The 24,296-nt window shown below is 36.2% G+C and overlaps 1 protein-coding gene across 6 annotated transcripts in view; it reads left to right on the forward strand.

Moving 5' to 3' along the window:
* LOC135078843 (rap1 GTPase-activating protein 1) overlaps positions 1-24,296 on the forward strand; it is a 394,789-nt gene that overhangs the window by 324,749 nt on the left and 45,744 nt on the right. For 2 of the 6 annotated variants that reach the window (XM_063973404.1, XM_063973405.1), the window contains exon 2: positions 7,339-7,362. The exons of the other annotated variants lie outside the window; for them this stretch is intronic. In XM_063973404.1, the coding sequence (XP_063829474.1) occupies positions 7,339-7,362 (24 nt within the window). The remainder of the gene's footprint in view (positions 1-7,338; positions 7,363-24,296) is intronic. 6 annotated transcript variants of the gene reach the window in all.

The following is a 24,296-nucleotide window of genomic DNA, read 5'->3' on the forward strand; positions in this document are numbered from 1 at the left end:
TGTATAAGAAGCTATAGTGTATAAGTTGATGTGCCTTTCTGTATTTGTATAAGTAGAGGACGCGCCACACAGTCTGCCAATACAAGAATGATGTCGTAACGAAAACTCGCTTTCAACTGACATTTGTTTAATCGTACGTTATCACTTTCTCTTTATCATTGTTTAATTTATTTGATTTGATGTGATAGTAAACACGTGTGGTTTCCATTTTCCACTATGCCGTGGAATATTTTAGAGGTCAATAAGTATTTTTCTTTGTGTATTTAGTTGTTTGTAAGGTAGTCTCTACATTGTATGTACGAGTATGAGTTTATAGTACAAGCTTTGCTTTGTTTAGGAATTTTAGGTGGTGCTGTGTAAAATGTTCAAGAATAATTTATTAGTACTTACTTTTATCGAGTGAAAATCATAAGTAACCCTTGACTATACAAAGTTCCTCGAATCGTTTTATCATCGATAAAACAAAATCGTGCTATCTTTAAAGGAAACGCACTTTTTCTTTCATAGCAAATTCGCCATTTTTCTCCTCCATTAACATTAAAAGGTCCTCCGATGTTATCATGGTAATTGCAAGCCCCATTATCCCCGTCTTAAAGATTAGCCCCCGATTTGCCCCGGGCAAGTATTTCTATGCCAATGATCGATTTTATCGCGCACACTTTATTTTTGGTTAGCCCCGATAAAGATCGTTTGTGATAACATTATTTTTTGTTGCAAAATTTGCCTTTGCTTAGCACAATTTATTCATTTCTTCTTGCTTTTATATCCAGCTAATCTCTCAATTTATAAAAGCTGGATGAATTAATAAATTATTATTAATAAATCTTTATTTTACTCACACAAAAAATCGAACAGAATTACATAGTGAATGTATAAGATACGTTTGATGTTCATTCTTGTGTGAGTCTGATGCCTATGCTAGGTATTTAGTATACCTGTATTACAGGTCATCAGGCTCCCACCACCTCAGGTCACTAATAAGCTTTAATTTTACACTTTAATATTAACTTACTCGTATCAGAATTACAAGAAATACAAGAAATATGTGTGTGTGTGTGTGTGTGTGTGTGCGTGAGAATGTGAGTGCTTCTTTAGAGAATGTTAAGTAAATAATATATTAACCTATACTACCATAATAATAATAATTTCCTATTTGTTTTGGTATTTATGTTAACACTGTTATTAGCTTTTCGGTTTCATCATAGCTCAAGTCCATGAGCCACTCTGAAACTTTCTTTTTACACTCACGATGCAGAAGAGGGTAGATGGTGAGGGTAGAATTAGCATTGTTGTAGAGTCGGTTTCCCAGAAAACAAAAGAATCTGTGGGCAAATTTTGTTTGGAATTGGACGGTGGAGCATACAGTACCCTTCCTGCGTTTGTCAGCGTTAAGAAGCGGGTTATATGGGAAGAGGGCGTGTTTGCGAAGTATGACAGCAAGTACAAACAGTTGTCGGACAGTTAACACTTTCCAATGTTTATATACCTCTGTTGGGGGATGTAGAATGGGTAAGAATGCACCAACCTTGAGCACCGCTCTCTGCGCCCTCTCCACTCTCAATAAATGAGTTTTTGCAGCACCACCCCAAGAGGAGATACAGTACCCTAGGAGGGATTGGCAAAGAGACAAATAGATTGTCCTTATGACCTTATAGCCAGCAACATGGCGTAATGTTTTAAATATATATATTAATTTCCTTATCCTGGAAGCAAGAAGATTTAAGTGGGGTTGGAAGTTGAGGCAGCAGTCAATCATGACACCCAAATACTTCACAGAGTCAGTGGCGACTAGACCAGGACAAGAACACGTTGCACATGCAGTCAACCTCTGGCATGAGCCCAAGTGTGATGTAAGATTAAAGTTAACCGGAACATTCCTCCTAGTAATCGAAAACGTCATATATTTGGTCTTGCCTACATTGAGTGACAGCAAATTACCGGCCAGCCAATCCGAGACCAACTCAAATCCAGCCTGGGCAAAACGAAAGACCGATTCCCAACCACGACCACGGAACAGCAAGGCAGTGTCATCGGCAAAAGCCACTATTTTACCATTCTGAAGTTTCATCTGACACAGGTCGTTAATGTAGATGAGGAACAACGTGGGTCCAAGGACACTGCCCTGCGGCACACCGAAAGTGACAGGCAGCTCTCCACTAATCCATTCATCAATTTTGACAGCCTGATAACGATTCGTTAAGTAGCTGGTAAATAGTTGGAGAGCTAGTCCCCTCACGCCCAACTTTTCCATTTTCTCCAGTAGGATCGTGATAGAGACCGTATCAAAGGCCTTGGCCAAGTCAAGAAATATACCAATAACTTTCTTACCCCTGTCCAAATTCGTGGCAACAAAGTCAGTTAGATCATAAACAGCATCGTCAGTTGACTGCCCTGAGCGAAAACCGTATTGTGAGGAAGAAATAATATTGTGAGAATCAAGAAAGTCAATCAACCGCCTATTCATTAATCTTTCAACAATCTTTGACAGGACAGGGAGCAGAGATATTGGCCTGTAATTATTAACATTGTCTCTATCACCACCCTTATGGACCGGAATGATAAGTGACCGCTTGTAAATATCCGGAAATACGCCAGCAGTCATACAGAGGTTACAGATAAATACGATCGGCGGTATCACAAGGTCACTATATTGTTTCAGAAGTTGACCAGAAATCCGGTCAATACCCACGGCACATCCATCACGCAGACTCATAATAAGACAACCAACTTCAGCCCCATCGGTAGGGAGTAGAACCATGGAACCCACAGAGGAAGGAATGGAGCTAGTTGAGGAAGCGGTGTTACTACCGCCAGCAATATTACTTGCAAGGTTTTTGCCAATATTTGCAAAGAAAGAGTTTGCCGTGTTGACACCCTCCATTGGATCACCGTTTGTTATTAGATGAGCGGATGTGCTTTTTGGTTTTTTGTATTGTGTGATGTTGACCACTGCCTCCCACAGTTTCTTACTACTGTTACTGGAGCCTTGAATCAAATTCCTCTCATATGCGCGCCTAGTTTTCTTTAAAATTGCGTTACAAAAGTTCCTGTATCTCTTATAGGTTAAGGATAGGTTTTGGTCATCTGGATTGTGTAAGGTCTTTTTATGTAGATTATCCCTATGTTGCATGCACCTAAGAAGACCAGAAGTAATCCAAGGTTTAATTAGTCTTTTACGCTTGGCTATGGGAATAACAGTAGTGTTTCTGTTCACTGCGTCAGTCAGGTGGTCAGACAGGAATCTGGAGGCCTCGTTTACATCTGTCATTTTATATAATGGCGCGAAGTCAATGCTCCTAATCGCCGTGTCAACTCCCGCCTGGTCAATACAGCGTTTAGTCTTGCATGAGAGAGGAGGCTCTTTTTGAAGGTTTATATTTACTGCTACACTATCATGATCCGTGACAGAAGTTCGCAAAACAAAACATCTTGCCTCATTTTCTGATTTGACCATGACGTGGTCCAGGCAGGTTCGATTGTGGGTTGGGATATTGTGACCAGTATGAATGTTGAACTCGGCCAGCAAATCTAGATAGTCCCATGCGCGTTTGTCATTGGAGTTATGTGCTATGTCGATGTTTATGTCCCCTGTCAATATAATGTTAGGAAAGTGTTTCAAATTAGTCAGAACTGTTCTCAAGGAGGCAATAAAATTTTGTGATTCCCTATATCCTGGGGGACGGTAGATGGCAACAATGACAGTAGAAGAATTTAACTTAATCGTCAAGCAATTTGCTTCACTAAGCTGTGGTTCATCTATAACCGGACAAATAACTGATTTGTAATATACCACGACTCCTTCATTTTGAGTTATGTTATTTTTTGTCGTAGCATACGAATACTCAATTAATTCCGGTATATACCTTGCAGATGGCAGCCAACATTCCGTCATGATTAGTATGTCCCAAGACAGGTTGGTTCTCGTAAGCAGAGTAGTAAAATTGTCAATGTTGCAGGTTATGCTACGAATATTCTGTGTCAAGATTCTGATGAATCTTGAAAGCTTTTTATTTATAAGCTTAGTTATGTAGTTGGGCAAGATATATTCGGGGGGTGCATAAGTTCCCTGAAAATACAATATACTAATGAGGAATTTAAATTTGAACTTTCTTAACCCCCTATACACGACCCTATAATAGTAACAGTTCGTATAACATAACAGAAATACTAAAAATACTTGAAAGTTTCATGGAACTAACCTTCTATCGGATACTATTTAAAACCGCAGTACCGAAATAGATTTGTCGGAATAAAACTATCGACCACTGTCAGAATATTGTATCCATTTGTGTCTACAGAAACAATAATGGATTCCATCCAATCTGAAACTGGAATAGTCGAACGAATATAGTGAGTAAGCTATATTCATATCGATATTATAATCATCACTTCGAAAATGAGACCAAATGTGAGAGATTTGTCACGCTGATTGAACTACAATAAATAGGATTGTCATCTTTCTTCTTTAATTCGAGATCACTTAAGAGAAAATGTTATTGTAAATTATACGTAACTACCATAACAGTATCGATAAGGTATTTTTTGTTACAATATCTGTCGTTACATTACCACAATAAAATAGCGTTCTCATTCTCTTGGGAAGGTGTTACAAAAATAATGATATTATGTGTTGCACTAATGCCTTTTTAATTACACTGCATCTGTGAAGTAAGAACCTATAAACTACATTGTTCTTGTGAAGTCGATTTATTATGTATTACTCACTCGCAAATCATAGATTAATTACGTATCATCTTCAATAAAATGTACTCTCAGTTTTTGTTTTAGGCAAATTAATATGAGCTTTCATATGTCGCAAAGTTAAAACTATCAAAGGCTTATAAAAGCTCTGTCTATAATGCAGTTATTCAAATATGAGTTTAGTTAAGTCTCTCAAAAAAGCTCATCAAACACCTCCACTCACGAGCTTTCGCAACTTTTATTGCATATTCAAACTCAATTTCAATGAAATTTCAAAGATTTTTGGTGCCGTTCCAAAATGTTACTCATACAGTATTTTGCGCTTTGACATGAACACTTAGTCTGAGTTGTACCATCTTACTTTGACTTTAATAAATGTCAAAAATCTATCAAACTCCATACATAAAGCACCGGTTATTGTTAAAGCTACGGTTAAAGTATGCTGGTGCAACTCAGCCTTAGTAGGCATATTATTTAACTGAGATTCATTCGAGAAGTTATTTTAAATAGGATTTAATGTAATGTTTGCATTATTCAAATGTACGATGTAATAATCATGTCTTCATAATGATGCTTGCTTAGGATCAAGTATTTCAAGAAAGACAAGTAAAATTATAATGTGGATATGTCTTTGGCAAGTCTTGCAATGGTAATCGTTGACTTATGCAACTTCATTAATATTCAGTACAACACAGATTTACTCGGTAAATAAATACATTGAATTCCGGATCTGCAATATCTAAATATTATGAATAGTATTGTTATTTATAAAATCTTACCATTTAGACTTAAATTTTATAAAAATATGGTGTGATAAAATGGTACAATATCCTTTTTTTAGCAGTTTGTTAAACTAGGCAAATCCCTAAAAACAAGTAAGTATCAGGTTATCTTTGTCTCAACCCTAAAATGGTACCAACGTTCGCTTTCGATATTCCCGGTCGGCCGTTTGGTGTAGTGGTTCAGAACGGACTACTATGCCGAGAGGTCCCGGGTTCGATTCCCGGCCGGGCAGAAATTGAAATGATGAATTTTAATTTCTGTGACGGGTCTGGGTGTTACTATGTATAATATGTATGTATTTAAAAAAAAAAAGTATATAAGTAGTATATCCGTTAAGCTAGCACCCATAACACAAGCATATTAATTGCTTACTTTGGGGCTAGATGGCGCTGTGTGAGATTGTCCAAAGATATTTATATTTATTTATTACTTTCCCAGATATCTTTATCATTTGCTACGAACCTTATACGATTCCGATGGTTTATACCGCCAATATCTCTCGAGATATGCCCGTACCTTTATTTCTGCGATTTATTCATGTCTCCGCATAAATTTTTCGCTATAGGAACTTCGCTGGTTTTATTTACTTACGCCTTTTTGAAGTAGTAGAGTAAGAGTAAGAGTACAGTTATGATCCATATTGTATAGCAATAATAATGCATCATAAGGCGTTTAAGTTTTAATTTGAGACCTAAATGTATCATCTAATATGGCACTAAATTGACCAACCGCCTTCAAAAATTTAGTCTAGGTGGGTTTCTTTTTCTTCTTTATGGCCAGTGAGAGTTAAAGACAGTTCTAAATTTAAATTTTGGTGAGAACAAATGACTGAAGTATGACGTCACAGGCGACTTTATTACCGGGTCGTTCTAAAAACGGTGTGCTGGTCACTTAGCTCTATAAGGAGTTGTAAATATTATGCGGCTTTATGTAAGTAAATACACTCCTAATTCAATTACGTTACGTGTTACCTCATCTAGGCAGAGTTGTTGAACTTATTATTATGAGTATTATGACACATAAGTTACCACTGGATTTAAGTATATGGAAGTAAATGGCGAGAATACATAAATAAGATGCCGGTGTTTACCTTGATTTGCCTTCGTCGAAACTAAAGCACAGATTTAGATAACATTTCGAGTTTGGCTTATTTCAGTCAAGAAAATAAACACAAAAGCGGCAAATACACTCGCGCCTCGTCTCTGTCTTGTTAATTTAGCGCATGTAAAACCTTATTGTGTATTATAAACACAATAGGCGTTTCAGTCAAATTTATCAGCAGAGCACAAACGTCTGGATTCCGGTCTAATCTGGGATAGAACGGCTTTGCATGCCCCCACCGAGCTCGTGTATAGTCGACGAGAATATAATCTGGCAAATTTGTTCGTCAACATCCCTGAAGATGCAGATTAAATGTTTCAATTATCACAGCATTATTTCTCTTCGCAAACACATATAGGTTCATTTATTTTCTAGATACAGATAATCTAGTGTTAATGTCAGTAAGCCATATTCTTTTGCAAGTAAGTTAGGATTTATCGGTGTCGATGTTAATTCGAACATTAATGTTAATGTTAATGCACCGTGCACGAATATTTGCAGTTCGATGCTTTACTGGAGTTACGTTATTCGGAGAAATCTCTCAAACGAAATTATTTCGTAGAATCCTCCTTTTGTCAATTTATTGAAAGACTGACTACCTGTTATTGGAAAAGTTATACGTCTATGTTGTAATAAATTCCTTGTAATTTCATTTTAATATAAATTTGTATACTAATAGAACGAAATGCTGAGAATAATAAAATTGATTATATAATTGTGTGAAATGCTAATTATTTCTTTATCTTGTTGCAGGTATTTTGGGACAACCATAAGTCGGTAAGCGAGGGTAGATGATTCTATATTTCAATATTACCATGAAACTGTCGTTGGGTTTGAAACGGTGACCAGCCTGCAACCAATTGAGAGTACCTACTGGTTAAAATTCCTCATCCTTAAAGATAGGAATAAAGGGAATTTGAAATGGACACAGAAGAAAGTAGACGGTATAATTTCAATTTCCAAAGCAGAATTTTGAGGGAAGAATTTTCTTTTGTTTGTATTTCAATGAGCCTCTCGTCGAAATTTTTAAGACTTCTAAGCACTTCAATTCGATTTACTTATTACTTAATCTATTACATATTAAATTCCATTTCGTACCGCTAAAAACAAATGAATAATCCGTTTTGTTCGCAGTTCGCACCCAGGTCGCGGTAGTTTTTTTACCTTTTCACCACGCCTTCGCATCGGGCAACCGGTGAAAAAATACTCGAAAAAATGAATAACAATAAAAACGGTGCTTTATGAAAAAGCGTTTCTTGTTTCTTGCTTTTCTGTCGGCGCGGTGAAATTTTTTTCGCTTTGCACAGCGCCCTCATTCAGTCACGCTGGCCCGCTGCATTTTTCATTTGAAACCCGAACAACCTCGGCGGTTTTATACCGGTATCGGTGTAATCCGGGATGCACCGCAGATTTCAAATGTAACGTTCCATATTAGCGAGAATAACTCGTGTGACAGAGCCCTGTATTTGTTGATCTATGTAAAAGCGAAAGGTCACTGACTCACTCATCACGAAATCTCCGAAACTACAAGTGCTAGGAGTCTTAAAATTTTGCATGGGGGTTCCTTTTAGACTAAGACGGGATTATTCAAAATTCATCCCCTAAGGGGGTAAAACGGAATCCACGCGTATGAAGTCGCGGGCGGCCGCTAGTAAGATATAGGTAACTACGAGTATTAAAGGTTTGAATGTTGTTTAAATCGTGTAGAGCTGCCGGTCACATATTCAAATTGAGTGTAAATGACAAGAGAAGGTACACGGACTTTACCTAGCTGGCATTAATTACATGTCACAGCATAGGTTTCTTTCGTCGGAACTTCACCAGACGATGTTGTCAGAGCCAGGTGAAAGGCAACCTATGTTTGAGATAAAGTAAAATTAAATGTCGTAAAAAGGGCACATAACTAACTAGCTGTTCCGCGACTTCGTACACGCGTGAAAATAGTTTGAATAATATTTTACGTTTTTGCAACATTTTTATCTGCTCCACCCCTATTGGCTGTAGGGTAATGTTAATAGCCTAACCTTCCTCGATAAATGGGCTATCCAACACAAAAAAAATCAAATCGGACTAGTAGTTCCTGAGATTAGTGCGTTCAACCAAACAAACAAACTCTTCAGCTTGATAATATTAGTATAGATTATAAAGGCTTTGACAAACACTACAAAAAAGTAACAAAACGGCCCCATTTTTTATCGTCCAAGATAACATCGTGACAAATATGGAAAATTTTTTCAAACAGCCAGCGTTTCGTTTACTTACATAAATGGCTTAAGCTATTGGTTTTACATACGATCAACTTCCAATTTGGGTCAAATTCGTGAATGTCACAGCAAATTTTCCATACGGCTGATTGATTAGACATGCTACGGTCGAATTAGGAAACGCGGTAAAGTACGAAACGCCACACGCCATCTAATAATCCAATTTAGCGCGATTATTAACGAAATAATGCTTCATTTTCTCGCTTCCGTTTGTTTAGTCCCTCACCTATTTCCGAGTCGTCAAGACAAATACCAAGGTCCGCCATTGTTTAAATGGTAGGGCATTATGTCAGATTTCCCGACACCATTTGTGTAATAGTAGCCTCGATATTATTTCCCTTCTAAAAGTATTTAATGCCATAGGTCAGATGGTGAAATAAGTAGGCCGAAGGAGTTATGAAGGTTGGGAGTTTGAAAGGATTTTCTGTAATGTTTGTTGCTGAAATGTGGTTAGGTAATATTGAAACGATGCGGACGGCGAAGAAAGTTTTTAAATTAAAATAGTCGACTTCTGTAGGCTCAAATCAATCAGTTACCTTTCTCTTGATTTCATACTTAATCAGAGCCATCAGATATCTATCCGAAAGAAGTATAACGATCTTTCACCTTAAACTATGGCAATGCAAAAAAGCTTAAATACATTAGTGTATGTAGAAAGTTTAAACCTTAGCAGGTTCATTAATAGAAATGACTTGTCGTGTCAATCCATAATCTGGACCAAGACTGTAAAAGCTTGGCCTGAATTGTCATGTGAACTGTAATTGCGCAGATTGTGCCGTCATTTGTGCCATTTGCCTAATTTGCCATTCGGCAGAATTAGAACTTTCCCCGCTACGGTCCATTTTGCGAAGTGTAACTTAATGAAGAAATACGTTACCGATTCGCGGTGTCTGAAACTTTCGCTACCTCCCCACATTTTACTTATGCTAATTGCCCTCATTGAAATTGTAATTCCGAATTAAAAATTCATATTCAAGTTACTTCTTTCATTTGTCTTTAAAGAAGACCCATTTTTAACTCTCTAACTTTATTTACTTGTATTTTTCAGTCTGAAAAACGACCAGTAAAATTCTGCAAAGTAATAACTTTATATTGTTAAGTGTATTTATGCCGGCCATATAATAAATTGCGCTTGTAGAATATGATGTTTAATATAAAGACACGAATGTTATGTCCTTGCGTGCTCTACAATGTCCCATAAACAACAATTTTAACATAATACTTTAAACATTATAGTACCTCAAGCGATACGAAAAATTAACGTATTCTGAACGCGCCTATAACTCAGGTTATTATAAAACTTTATGGCAACGTCTCGTTGCTAGTTTAAAATTGGAATTTGAAGGCCCAAGTTGGTCGGCCGAAACTTGCGAGTGCTCGATAACGTCGTCAATTAGTGCGCGCTCGCTCCGCTCCGCTCGATGTCGAGCGCTTTTTAGAATAGGGCTGCTAATATTGACTGAAGCGTCTTCACTATTCTTCATCTTTCGTTTGCTCTGGGACAACCCTAGAAGCTTTGCCATAGAGTGTAATGTGCCCTGTAAAACACGGAATGTTATTTGTAACCGGTCAATCACTTTGGTTCAAGCTGCTGAGAAAGTATAATAATATGTTCCTTATTAATCATACCAATATTAAATCATAAACAACTCTGGACAACCTGTAATTTCAGATCTAAATCAGGGATGAGAAAATATAGAGCGCTTCAATATGGACCGCAAACGATTTTAGAAAACCAATAAGTATGTATTTGCGTTTTTTCAGAAATATCTTACCTGTGCGGCTGTGCAGCATCTAAAACAATGTCTAATTTTTTAATTCACTCATATGATGGACAAAGAAATTTTGTTTTGCAGGATTGTAGTAAATTAAGGATGAAGGTGTTCTTCAGACTTTCAATATTTACATTAGTTGTGAATTCACTTATTTACTAAGGAATTGTCGTGTGCCAACCCTGAGTCGTTAGTTTACACTAGAGATGATATGCTAGGCTGTGCTTGACTTGTGCTTTAGGCCTCGCAATTTATATGCTCACTCCGCCTGCTTAGTAATGGAGTGTGATAACGGAATTGGACTCAGTAGACTCCCTATCTATACAGTAATCGATAAAGGGAAATAGTATCTTAACAAATGTGCTCTACATAAGTATAGCTGTAACATTGTATTGATCCCTCTAGTTGTTTTTGGGAAACTGATGCCCGTTTTCACCATTAATCCCAAATTTTTAAGTGACCCCTATGAAAACAAAATTCCTGTTATATGTTACCACAGGGGTCACTTAAAAATTAGGGATGGATGGTGATAACGGGCATGAGAAACTCATGTCCTCTTATACTCCCTAACGCGTCAGGCCAGCCTGGGCAAGCAAGCAAAATCCTCCATTTGCCTGTGACAAAAGGGAAGGTAGTGCTCCTCCAGTGGAGAATACGCGTAAATGAAAAAATGAAAATGAAAAATATTTTATTGACACTTAGTACGAATATTACATGTAGTTGAGGAATTCCTCTCTTTAAGTTTAAGTAACCTGTATTGAGAGGAATCCACTCTTTCGTCACATCCATAGATGTTCTAAACTTACATTATGAAAATATTACCCACTTAATAACAAACACACAACACAAAATAAAAAAAGTTTACATTACCGAGGTTCGGGATGACACAAACGAAAATATCTAAACACTTTACGAAACACTGGCACCCACTCCATCACTTCCAATAATAAAATTAAAAGCGATAAAATAGGTAGCAATGCCTAGTATGGACTAAAACACGTTTGACATTTTATAAATAACCTGATGACGATGATAATGATTAGTAGCACATTACCATGTGCTACTAATGGTGGTTCTAGTCTTAGTCAGTCGGTGGAAGCACCTAGATGCAGGCAAACGCAGCACCCGTCATTGCGGGAATCCTTAGAGAATGTCTCCGAGGACATAATTGATTGAAACGACTAGGCAAGGTTACTGTGTCAACAGCTACATTGTGGCTACTCTGTAACGCTGCGCCGTGCTTCGCTTGCTGCGCTCCGCTAATCATCGGGTGCAAACGTCTCAACCGATGCTATCGTACGGTCTTGATCAACTGTAATCAGTAATTAGATGCTGACGTGTTATTATTTCCAATGTTTATTCAGCTGATGTTATTGACGTGAGGTGTTTACAAAATACTCTGCTTTTAGTTATAGTTTAATATTGTTTTAGATGATGTAATTTATAATAATGATCAGTCTGAACAGATTTATGGACATGACAATTGACAACATTTCACTAAAACTAATTTCTTGGAATAAAAGCAACCGCCATTTTTAGATAATTCATACGTTGCGCAAATATTAAGCATATCTATTAATTATTTAGTCACGCAATTGTAACGTTCAATACCATTATTGTAATGAAAACTATTAATTACCATGAGTCACATTATTTTATTTATTCGTCACGCTTAGACAATAATAGCTAGACAATATAATTTGTATTCGACAAATATAATAATTATTTGGTTGTCTTTAAGACTAAAAGTCAAAAAGAGCTTCCTCAGATCTCACTTTATCATCATCATTTTATCAAAAAACGCAGATTTAATCGCGAATAAAGTTAATGAAATAAAGTCTAAAAGTAGATTACAAAAAGAATTTTACTCGTTTTTTTTTACAACGCAAGTCTTTCTCTTTGAACTTTGAATAAATCAAACGAAACTTACCGATCATTCGAATAATCGAATACCAAAAGGAATCGAATGTAAGCCCGTATTACATCGAGTTTGTTTGGGCGGGCGGCGTCTAGCGAGGGCGGCGACCCCGCTAATAACTTCCGCCTACCTGCGACTACGCCAGACTTTCAGCTGTAAGATTATTAAAGGCTTTATTTACGATAGTTTAAAGATCCTTTTTAAGGTTCGTGGACTCTATTTTCAAGATAAAGTAGAATGTTAGCTGAAATTAAATGAAATGCTAGACTATTCGACAGACTTTTAGCTTTAAAAGATCTAAGGATGATTAAAGATTTCATTTACTACGGATTTTATTGAAAAGCTTTTTATGGTTCATTTACCTACTTTATTTCCACAAAATTTGAATAAAAAGGAAATATAATTAATAAAGTATCTACTAGGATTCGTTATAGCATTTTATTCAACAGAACTATGTGTCGTCGTAGCAAAAACAAGATACAATGAATCACACAAATGAAAATTATAATTTATCTTTGAAAAGCACATTACGTATTCGTTAATTAAGGAATTCTTGTAACATAATTAAATTTTCTTGTGCTACGGGAATGAGGTAAAAAGGGTTAGAAACAAATTGTAACGCATTTTGCAAATTCAGCTTAAATTAAAAACAAAGTCTTTATTTATTATATTAATGCAAGTTAGTATTATTACATTTTGTTTCTAATCTAATTAAGTACCTTAAACCATTCGTGCTACTAATCCGTGGTACTACTATTCATGGTACTACACCGATAAAATTACACGACACAGCTAAATAAGCTTAAATCATGCAAGCGCAAACTACAAGTAGTTTAGTAGAACTTAATGAAGTAATGATACTTAGCTTAGCTTTAATATAACCTAATAGCTTGAAAGTTCCCTGCCGTAGACTCTCGCTAAAGTTGAGTCGGTGATGCGTTCAAATAAGTTTCAGTTCGTGTTTCAGCATATTTTAATAAGCTAATAAAAAGTCCTAAAATCCAATTCTCATTTGTGGATGTTAGATTGTATACATACATGGTACCTTTTCAAGCAAAAAATTAGCTTCAGATGCTGATATAAATATCCCAAACAATTTAGGGCCGAAATTTTGATTAACCTCAATCACTGTCCTTCGGCTCGTTTGACATGACCATAAAAGATTCAGTCAAAAGAGATGCCAAAGGGCTTTTGTTCTTGTCAATATTGTCAGCAAACTTCAGCTGTCAGGAGCGCTGAAACTTTAAATACCCGATAGGCTCCAGTTCCAAAAGGAATGTATCAGAAATTCTAGAAATTGAAGTTTCGAAATTTAATAATGACAGTAAAATCCTTTATACTTGCGTTTCATTTGCGTTTCTGCCAACTACGATCACCCAGGCATTATCAAAGATTTCAAATCAAATTAATTGGAAATTATTATTATAAAGATAATTATTCCGAAAGAATGACAGGATTTCCCATTGAGGTGAAAAATCAAACTGGTAATAGGCTGTTTAATAGGCATCCCAACCCAACAGACATGTCTCTACTATAGTATTTTCAGATCGTCGAACCATCTCTCTCGCCCATAGAAAAGTGATTTCAATGACAGAGAGAGACAATCTAGAAAATAATAGTATTGAGTTCATTGACTTTTTAGTTCCTTTCCTTAGCTACGTTGACCTAAAAAGTTGTGTTTCATGTTTTAGTATTGTAACAACATTATTAATCATGTCGATTAGATCTGAAAGATATATTTCCAGACCTACTTAAACTTGGAGATTAGGTCTTATATTGTTAATAAATACAATAATAATGTAAAGAGATTTATGACTTACATTGAGGTCAGAAGTTCAATTTACCCATGTAAAGTTGATGACCTTCACTTATCGATGCTAATTTCATTTTACTTTCATGTTCAGCTTCAAGGCTATTGCGTGCTGAATCCATTTTGATAGTTTGTAACGCAACCTTTGTAAGTAAATTAATTAGATGAATAATTTGGTTAATTTATTACTTTTTAGACTACTAAATGTGACTTTGAACTGCTTTACAATGTAAAAGTAAAAAAATAACATCTCGAATAAATAATTTTATCGAAATTAATAGAAAGCACCAGACATGCATATCTCTTTACGAGAAAGATAGTGGGCGTAAATAAATCTCAATATTTCCTGCTCCAACTTCATTTAAAAATAGAATATCTCAACAAATAAATGCTGCATCAGGCCGACGCGATACTGAATCAAATATAGTGCTCGCATAATGAATGAGATGTTTGATTGAATCCATTGTGACCCAAGAAGTTCAATCCCACGACCTAGATCGTGATGCAGTAGTGACGTGCGTTACAATCGATAAAAAATCGCGTCAATTATCGTTTTATAATCGGTACTTTATCATGCTGAAAATAATGTGTTAAAATCAACCATTAGAAAACAATCTACATGATTTACAGACTATAGGTATTCTCACTCTTTATTACCCAATCAAGACAGTGTAATTGGGAGCGAAGTAATTAGCAAAAAGTCTTGGAAACATCCGCCAAGCAATCGGTTACATCCGACGTAATTCCGAAGAATTTAATTTGTAACTTTATTAATGCCATTTCAATTGGATGTGTTCATTCTAATTAACAACGGTAATGATAGTGTAGAATACGATATTTTACGATAACTGCGTTAACTTCTTACTCGTATTTACACTGTATTAAGTACCCAATTAAGAATGAAGTGCAAATATAAAGATCTAAATAATTCTCCATTAAAAATGCTGAGCTGTTTCAATTTGGATGCTAAACACATACTTCTAACTTATCAATAAAAATGCTTACAATAGGCCTTACGTAGCTACTAACAGAATGAGGTTTACATAAAAAATAATTACCCATCTATCGAATCCCGATCCGATTGTTCTCATATCGATATCTTTCGCTCAGTTACATCCCTAACTTGCGATACGATTTCAATTCCACTAGCCCGAAGCTATGCAGATTATTTCAACTATGAACGTAGTTTTGTTATTAATCCTACCGCAATATAGAACGAATTCAAGTGATTTGCTTGAATGCAAATTACTCGTAGTAGTATGAAGTGATTTGCAATAGTTTCTGTTTTTGATTAAGAGATGCAATGTTTTGTGTGGCTTGTTAGTTCGATTCAAGCTTTAGTTTTTGAACTCATAATTTAGTGTATTACAAAAAGAAAATAATGGAGGAAGCAATAAATCATATGAATAAAATACATAATGTTACGGAAAGTAAAAATCCTGTGTGCTAGTTTTTCTGTTCCAGCCAAGCTTGAACTTTTTTCGATGTTGCGAAACTTTTTAAAATTACACAACAAAACACTAATGATGGGACTGGAAAAGAAATTGCTACAGGATTCCCATGCAATGGAATGCAAATGAAACGGCCGAATGGTGGAAATTTTCACACCATGTGAAAATCGTCTTTTCGCACGCGAGCGTTGCGTTTGCGTTACGGTTGCTTAGTCCGATTTCTATGGGCTATTAGTGCTATTACCATTTTATTTGTATAGACGTAAAATGAAAACTAATGTGTATCTTTACACGGTTGGTAAAATTCAATTTCATTGTTGATGATGACCATTGTTTTTATACAATGTAACTAACAACCTATAGGTACCATGGCAAATAAGCTTAATTTGTAATAATTAATGATATAGGCATGTTCGTACTTTTATCAGAAATTTGCATGTTTTAAAATACAATCCGTTATCAGTCAGTAACATATTTTTACGCCGATACGCGTTTCGGAGCATCAATACGTCAGTTTGTCTCGGTCCATGGCCACAGCGAATTAATAGCTAGTTCTGCGTCCATCGCAATTCCACATACAATTTATATGAACTGATTGAATTTGGCCTCGATAGCAATAGTTTTTTTTGTGTAAAACCATTTTGACGCTTGCAATCGAAAAGCAATCGGCTAAATGATTTTAAAACTTTTTTTTTAACCTGCCAGTGCTTTTATTTTTTAGTTTGCATGAAAATTACGGAAAAAAAAAAGAAAATCACGCCTGTGACAGGTGATTACAACCGCCGTTCTCGAAACCGTTAGCGCGCTTCTTTTGTTTTAAATTTCGAACGTCCAAGTACAAAAAGTTGACATGCATTTAGAAATGTAACAAAGACTGTTCAGCTATGCCAGTAACTTGTAAACGTTAGTTTGAAATAGAATAGAAATTCTTTCTAGTTTTTCACCTTTGTATACGTACATCGTTAAGTAGCCATCCTACTGTTGCCGGAAAACGATTGTCAGTCGGTACTACCATAACTTACAGCAGTGCCCTGCATCGATTTTACCGATACTATCGAATGTTGACCTCAGTTCCATATATTACCTACTGATAATATTATTTATGTGCTGTCGATGATATCATTACCTCACAAAGGCATATACAATCGATATGGATATCGGGCAGTATTGATACAATCGAATAAATAGTAATATTGTGGTGTTTATGTAAACAAAAACGAACATGTTTGTGTTATTTAGGTAACATACAAAATTAATTTTGGATGAAAAGGCAATAGTGAATGCATAGTTTTGTTTCAATATTTGATTGATAAAAATAATAACACTTGTTTAAATTATTATTCATTATGGCAATGACCAACCATTTTTACCAATTCTGGATTAAACTGATTCATTCATATATCATGCTTTAGCACTATCTCAGCTCAGTAACTTTCTATGAAAGGACATTCCTTTTTCAAAACGCCAATCTAACCAATAGTCCAGTCAATGAATGCCTTAACGACGGTGTAGAGAGAAATCCGTGGAACACAATTTCTGACCTCGGGACTTTATTTAGCCTAGTTAGGTGGTGAACATAGCAAAAGTCCCCGCCCTTAGCCCTTGAGCCGGCGAGGAGAGGGGGGTTTAAAGGTATCACTCTTCGGTTTTTCGCTTAATCCTCGGAAACTATGCGTCCTAGTGACATGACTACTATGAACCAAAAAAAGCTTATTCAATTTGCTACAGGTGAGACCGTCAGGTTTTTCTATATCTTGTATAGTTTTTACGGCATCTGCTCTAGAAGGTCTATAAAATTGGAAATTTTATTGTTGTCTTACATGTTCCTTTCAGGAGAAAATCGACTAAATCAACATTGAGCAAACACTATAGGCATGCGGGAGCATGTTAAGCCTAGTTCCAGGGAGGGGACTGCACCGTGCGTATATTTAGACGAACCAATTAGAGCCACTTTTGACTCCTCATCATTCAAAAACTGCTGTGCATTAACACTTCAAATTTGGCTCATGTATTGAGACTTGCAAGATATACATCAGCTTCAAATTTCATAAATATACCTCAAACGGTTATTTAGGTATTGACGTTCAAAAATCGATATTTAGAGCACTAAAATCTATCTATCACATGTGAAATGTTAAAATTTACCGGTTTTTTATTTGTTCCTATGTATTTACATAACTACCTTTCTGGATGCCAAATTTGAACCTTCGAGGTCATCTGGAAGTGGTTAGAATTTGGTCTGTAGGTCAGACATGTAGATTTTTGGACGTCAATATCTAAAGAACCGTTTGAGGTATATTTATGAAATTTGAAACTGATGTATATCTTGCAAGTCTCAACACATGAGCCAAATTTGAAGTGTTAATGCACAGTAGTTTTTGAGTGATGAGGAGTCAAAAGTGGCTCAAAGTGGTTCGTCTAAATATACGCATGGTGCAGTCCCCTCCCTGGAACTAGGCTTAACATGCTCCCGCATGTCTAGAATGATTGCTCAATGTTGATTTAGTCGATTTTCTCCTGATGGAAACATGTAAGACAAAAATAACATTTCCAATATTACAGACCTTCTAGAGCAGATGCCGCGAAAACTATACAATTTATAGAAAAACTTGTCTACCTCACCTGTAGCAAATTGAATAAGCTTTTTTTGGTTCATAGTAGTCATGTCACTAGGACGCATAGTTTCCGAGGATTAAGCGAAAAACCGAAAAGTGGTACCTTTAAACCCCCCTGTCCCCGCCGGCTCAAGGGCTAAGGGCGGGGACTTTTGCTATGTTCACCTCCTAACTAGTCTAAATAAAGTCCTGAAGTCAGAAATTGTGTTCTACAGTTTTCCATCTATAATGCTTTATTGACTGGACTACAAAGAATAAACCTACTGCAGATGTTCCTCTTTGTTTACGCGCCATCCCTGAACAATACATGCCTACAATGCTTACGTCCGCATCTCTAATTAACTCCGCATTATGCCGGACTAAGAATTTGCCGCATCACTACTCGCTTTCGCTGCCGCGCCCCGTTCCGTTACAAGTATTATCAGTGTAACACTTAAGAGGTGTTTGTTTTTGTTACTATCATTATGTTACATACAATGTACCTAATTAACGTTGAAAGCGTGTTTGTTGTTTGGCTTTTGTTTATATTTTTAGATTCTACAAATAAGCTAAAAAGGTTTACTTAAGTAGTTATGTTTTAATCAGGATAGTAAACAATCATTTTTTGTACCAAGCGACACAACTTTTTAATTATTAATTTATTAACAAATAAATACTTAGCAAAATCCTCGCTGCTAAGTGAGAGGTATTGATGGATACTTAGTCGTCGTTTAAGTATCAAGTGTTAAAAGCTTTGCAGCGCTGAAGAGGAGTTATCAAGCGTTTTAGACAACTTTAACTTGAGCTGAAAGCAAACAGGAATGTCGACAACATTTAGCATAAAGTTTCGTAGTCCTTGCTATTCGTATAATAGAGCAACTATCAGTGTTAATATAGTATATTTATCTATATAAATTTTATGTTATGAGAATGAATAAAAGATCGCTCAAAAACTATTTTATGCTAATGCCTTTTAAAATTAATTTCTACCATATTAATAAGAAATAATAGAATTTCTGTAATTGTTATCCCGTTACAGTTTAAAATATGATAAATATTTTCTATGATTATTTAATTATTTATTCTTATATGACTCGTACTGCCTAATACATAGTAAAATATAGCCAGTAGTTGCTAGTTTCGGCCTTGTGTGGCCATCAATATAAGAAAAAGCTTGTCTAATTACCCTCGGCACCACAAAACATCCTCAAAGGTGATGTCATGGCTACTATTAACGTGTACGAGTACATTAAACCAAGGCTAAGCGAAACTACCACTATGTAAGTACAGTCAGAAATGTGTGACTACTATTGTATGTAACGATAAAAAAATATAGATTTTTGACAACACGACTGTCAGCCAACAGCACATCAAACTATACCTTCATTTTTGTTGAAAAATGGCACCTAATACAACGATATGAGATGCCATAGTGTTTAGTTGTATGTGCTGTCGCCTGTACCTACAATGTCGTTAGTGATTCGTCACACGTTTACGGGAACACCCTAAAGCCCCGAGCATATTATCGGTGACTGACGTTCTGTCAGATTCGGAAACGTATCGAGTCATTAACAAGGGTTAAACAATTTGCAGACTGTACACCTGTTGTTTTTTACATAACCAGAGCTTACTTTTTTAAAATGGAAACAAAAGAAGCAAAGAAATCTAAACGTAAAAAATATTTCGACGACATTAAAGCAATTTATTTTTATTATCAACATTTCACCTGCTCGAGAAACGAAGAAGAAAGCATCTAACACAAACAAATGAATAATTACTCCATTTACTTTGCATTAGCAGAACCCATCACGAAAGCATTTTAGACGACCCATTGCGGTCAGACGTAATGTTGTTAGGACCATTCTCTCAAAGTTTCGTACAAAGTATGCCAAATAACTGTTTCTGTCGTGGACAACCTGTTACTAAGGTGCGTTTACGTTTTTTTGGAGTAACGCATTACAGTGTGTTAACTTTCGCTTAGAGAATGAGACGAATGATGTCAAATAAAATATAGTACGTTATCGGCAATCTGTCAGGTCATGAGAACCTGATAAATAAAGGCAAAGGCTTGCAGTACTGGCTAAATGCTGATGTTATTATCCCACGTGCCAATTTAGAGTCGTTGATCAGATGCAAGGCCAAGCTATACTAGTATGGAAGTAATAGGCTCGACACGGTCAGATCATAGCTTAAGGGGTACTGTTGACCTTTAATGGCAGAATCGGACAACGGGTCCAATCTAATTGAAAGCATACGATAGCATAGGTACACTTAAATTTATCAAGCTAGGCATTATATTCTTTAAACTTGAAATGTACACTCTGCCACTTTACTAATCTATGTTGGTTGTATAGAATCAGTTAGCAACTCGCACCGCCTAATTCGGCAACTTTCGGCGCTAAGCGGCGTGCCCAAGAGAACGAAAACTAATTCCCTGAAGTAGTTCGGGGATTCTATTTCGATTCGCCGATCGCGAAATTCGAATGCACCTTATTCCATTTTCGAAGTTTTAAATTTGGTCTTGCTGTTCGGAGTTGTTGTGGTTTTTAGCAGTTTATTAGTTTAGTACTGAGGCATTTAACTTGCAACTCTAGGTAATTGCAAGTCTGGTAAATCATACCAGATACTAAGTAATTTACGCTATATTCTTGGTTAATTAACTTCTCTTTAGGAGACGAACTGTGTCACATAATGACTTCGCTCTCTACGAAACCATGTAAATGCACTGTACTGCTCATATTAATTGTCAATTGAACAAACGAATTTACGCTTGTACTGTTCACTGCATCTTCCTGTGAACTTGTACAAGGGACACTCAAAGGCATTGTCTTAACGCTGTCTTCGCTCATAAGAGCATGAAGGCTCAGGTTCACTCCCATGGCTGACATTACAAAGGCGTGACGCAAGTCGCCTCACATTGGGCATTGCAACATCGAATTCGACGCGCCCAACGCGTGTGACATTATGAATAATCGATTATTGTTACGCCTATTGTAATCGATATTGCTTCGGCGCTAATGAATTTGGGCTTAACGTGTAAATTAAACATTGACAATGTTTCCATTCGAGACGTAGGTAATGACTGTAACTTAATAGTGAGTTAGCCACAGACGTGAATAAGATAAGATCTATTCTTTACAAATGTTTTTTAAAGATGGCGTTCGAAATTTGAAATTTTGATGTGAGAGTTTTTGTTTTTATTGTGTCTTTTAACATGAAGTTTTTTTTCCGCAAACCGGCCAGCATCTAACGTATCAATTAATACGTCAATAAAACAAAAGCGTCACGCATGAATCACGTTTCACGCGCCAAACCACTTCTTGCCATAGAAGCTCCAAGCTTCGAATCCTTCATTCATACAATCGCGCATTTCCCTTACAAAGCGAGCGAGGTCGGGATTGCATCATTGTGCTCAACAAAAATGGTGCAGTGCTAATTTCGCATGCACCGCGCTCCTCCTGAATACCATTACTGTACGGCCTACGGTAATGAACTGCTTAGTAGGGAACGCGAAAAATTGGCGGGAATTTCTTTGGTAGAAATGTAGAATTGGTGGGAAATTCTTTGGTTAGTGATACGGCTTTTCGCTAGGATAGCTATGAACTAGCCGAAAAAGATTTTCTTTTCATTCGTTTTTCGTTATTATTTGTAAAATGGTGAAGTCGAAAAAGATTTGTTCATTCGTAATTCTGGTTTGTAATCATTTCAAAAAGTACGTATAGCTGAAGTTACATTACTAGGTGACTGAATGCAGTTCTTTCTTCGTAGTAGGATATTGCAACGTCCGCTCTATCCTTTCCTTTGTCTTAGAAAGAAACAATGTATCGCCATCTAATTTAGCTATAGACAAGAATAACCCTTAAATACTCGATTCAAATGGTTCACCTACTTCCACCAAGAAAGAATGGATAATATTTCTTCTCTAGACGAAACAATGGCCGTTTCTTAGCAACCCATTATTAGCCCGAATTGTAAACAATAAGTTTTGTTAATAACAACTAAGAATGCGAAGTTGTTAAGATGATAACGTTTTGAAATCTCTCACGATTTTAGTGAAACTGGGCTTATTATGAAGATGATTAAGTACGTTCTACATACTTTGTTACAGTATTTATGTTTTTTGTTATGCATTTTTAAGAAACAGATAAAATCTATTTGTCAGAAAGTGGGCTGGTTAGTTTGTTAATTTTTAATGGATTAAGAACTGTCAGTCATTTGGGGTAGATATGATGCAATATTTTTTCTTGCACCCCTTTATGACGAGTAACGGCGATGGAAGATAACATAAATTAAAAACATTCTTCACCAGTGTTATTGCTATGAATTTCTGTAGTGAAAATTCAACATAGATATTTTCAGGTGAGATTTTACCCTATTTAATCCAAGCAAACTCTTAATAATGGCTCCAATCTTCCTCAAACAAGATAAACTTTTTCGTATTTTGAAGTAACACCAAATTATAGACAACAAAGGCAAAGACAACGAGATAAACAGACCTCTGAGTGAATTAAAAAAAGAGCGAACTGATTAAAGATTGCAACGCTCATTTACCGCTCCGATAAACGCGATTACTGGCTCTAGGAAGCTCTCTCTTCGCTCCCATTCCCGATTTTAATACCCGGTTGAGAATTTTAAAATCTGGTTCTTTCTAGAATTATCTGGTTTTATAATTCCTTTTACATTCGACGTGACCTAAGCTGCACGTTTGATGCCTTTGCGCTATGTTTAAATGCGATGATTTTTTTCTTTTTGCGCGCATGGCTTTTTGCTGGCTGTTTACAAATTTTAAAAGCTGACATTCTATTTGAATTTCGAACGCATTCAAATGTAGAAATTCAAATCAACTGCAATAGAATCCAAATCCTCAACAGGGTTATCTTTATGACGTCAATGAATTTCAACTGGGCGTTCCTCCAACCGTCATTCAGTGGTAATGTCATGCTAAAATAATGCCTCCATTACAAACCGTATCCGTACAACGCACCTTTATCTCGGAAACAGCAAATGGTGCAGCAATATCGTTACTATCTGACGGAAAACAATGGGACCATGTAGACACCCCTCTCTCCTTAATGAACACGAGAAAACCCCGTTACGGAATGTCTAGTGGTTTATATCAACGTTGTTGAACAATGTTTTCGTTTAAAGCCGTATTAATTACTTCGTTTGCGTTGTTCAGAAAAAGTTTCGAACTTCTCGGTTTGGTTTTACTTATTTTTAACTCTGCCTTGGAAACGTTTATAAAAAGCTTAGACAATTTAGCAACATTCTAAATACTTTGTCGATGAACTCTTAATTACGGACAGTAAGTAAAAAATCCAAAAAAGAACGTCGTGTGTTCTAAATTCAAATTCGCCGTCGCTGTCAAACTATCGTTAAATAATTACGCGTTCGAAGTTCAAAATCGTAGAGCCTAGGCTGCCGATGGCAGGTGATTGAGTATTTCACTGTGATTGTTAACCCGCGTGGCGTAGTTTTAGATTTTGTAGTGCGTTTTATGAAGCGTCAGTAGGTTTATCTTTTATCATGTTTGAAATGAGATAATACTGTTAAGCTTAAGTGCTGACACTCGTCCCCTGAGACCTTTACACGGTTTTGTTATTAGATGTAGATTGTAGGTTTTAATTTTTACTGTCCCACGCCCACGCTATCATGTCATGTTCGTTGCTATTTTAAATTTAACGGCTTGATAGGATCCGCGTCATCAGACCGATGCATCAGCTTGCGTATTTGCAATTTTTCTTCGTAGTTAGGCGGCGGGTACACGTTCATATTACGCTACAAGATTTTTTAAATGAAACCATAAAGTATAGCACTTTTTTCATATTTACGTACTTTGGTTATTTATATTGATCAGTTTTGCTACAATTAACATTTGATTCTGTAGGAGTCATTTCGATAT

The sequence above is a fragment of the Ostrinia nubilalis genome, chromosome 15 (genome assembly GCF_963855985.1).
Source record: "Ostrinia nubilalis chromosome 15, ilOstNubi1.1, whole genome shotgun sequence".
Taxonomy (NCBI): Eukaryota; Metazoa; Arthropoda; class Insecta; order Lepidoptera; family Crambidae; genus Ostrinia; species Ostrinia nubilalis.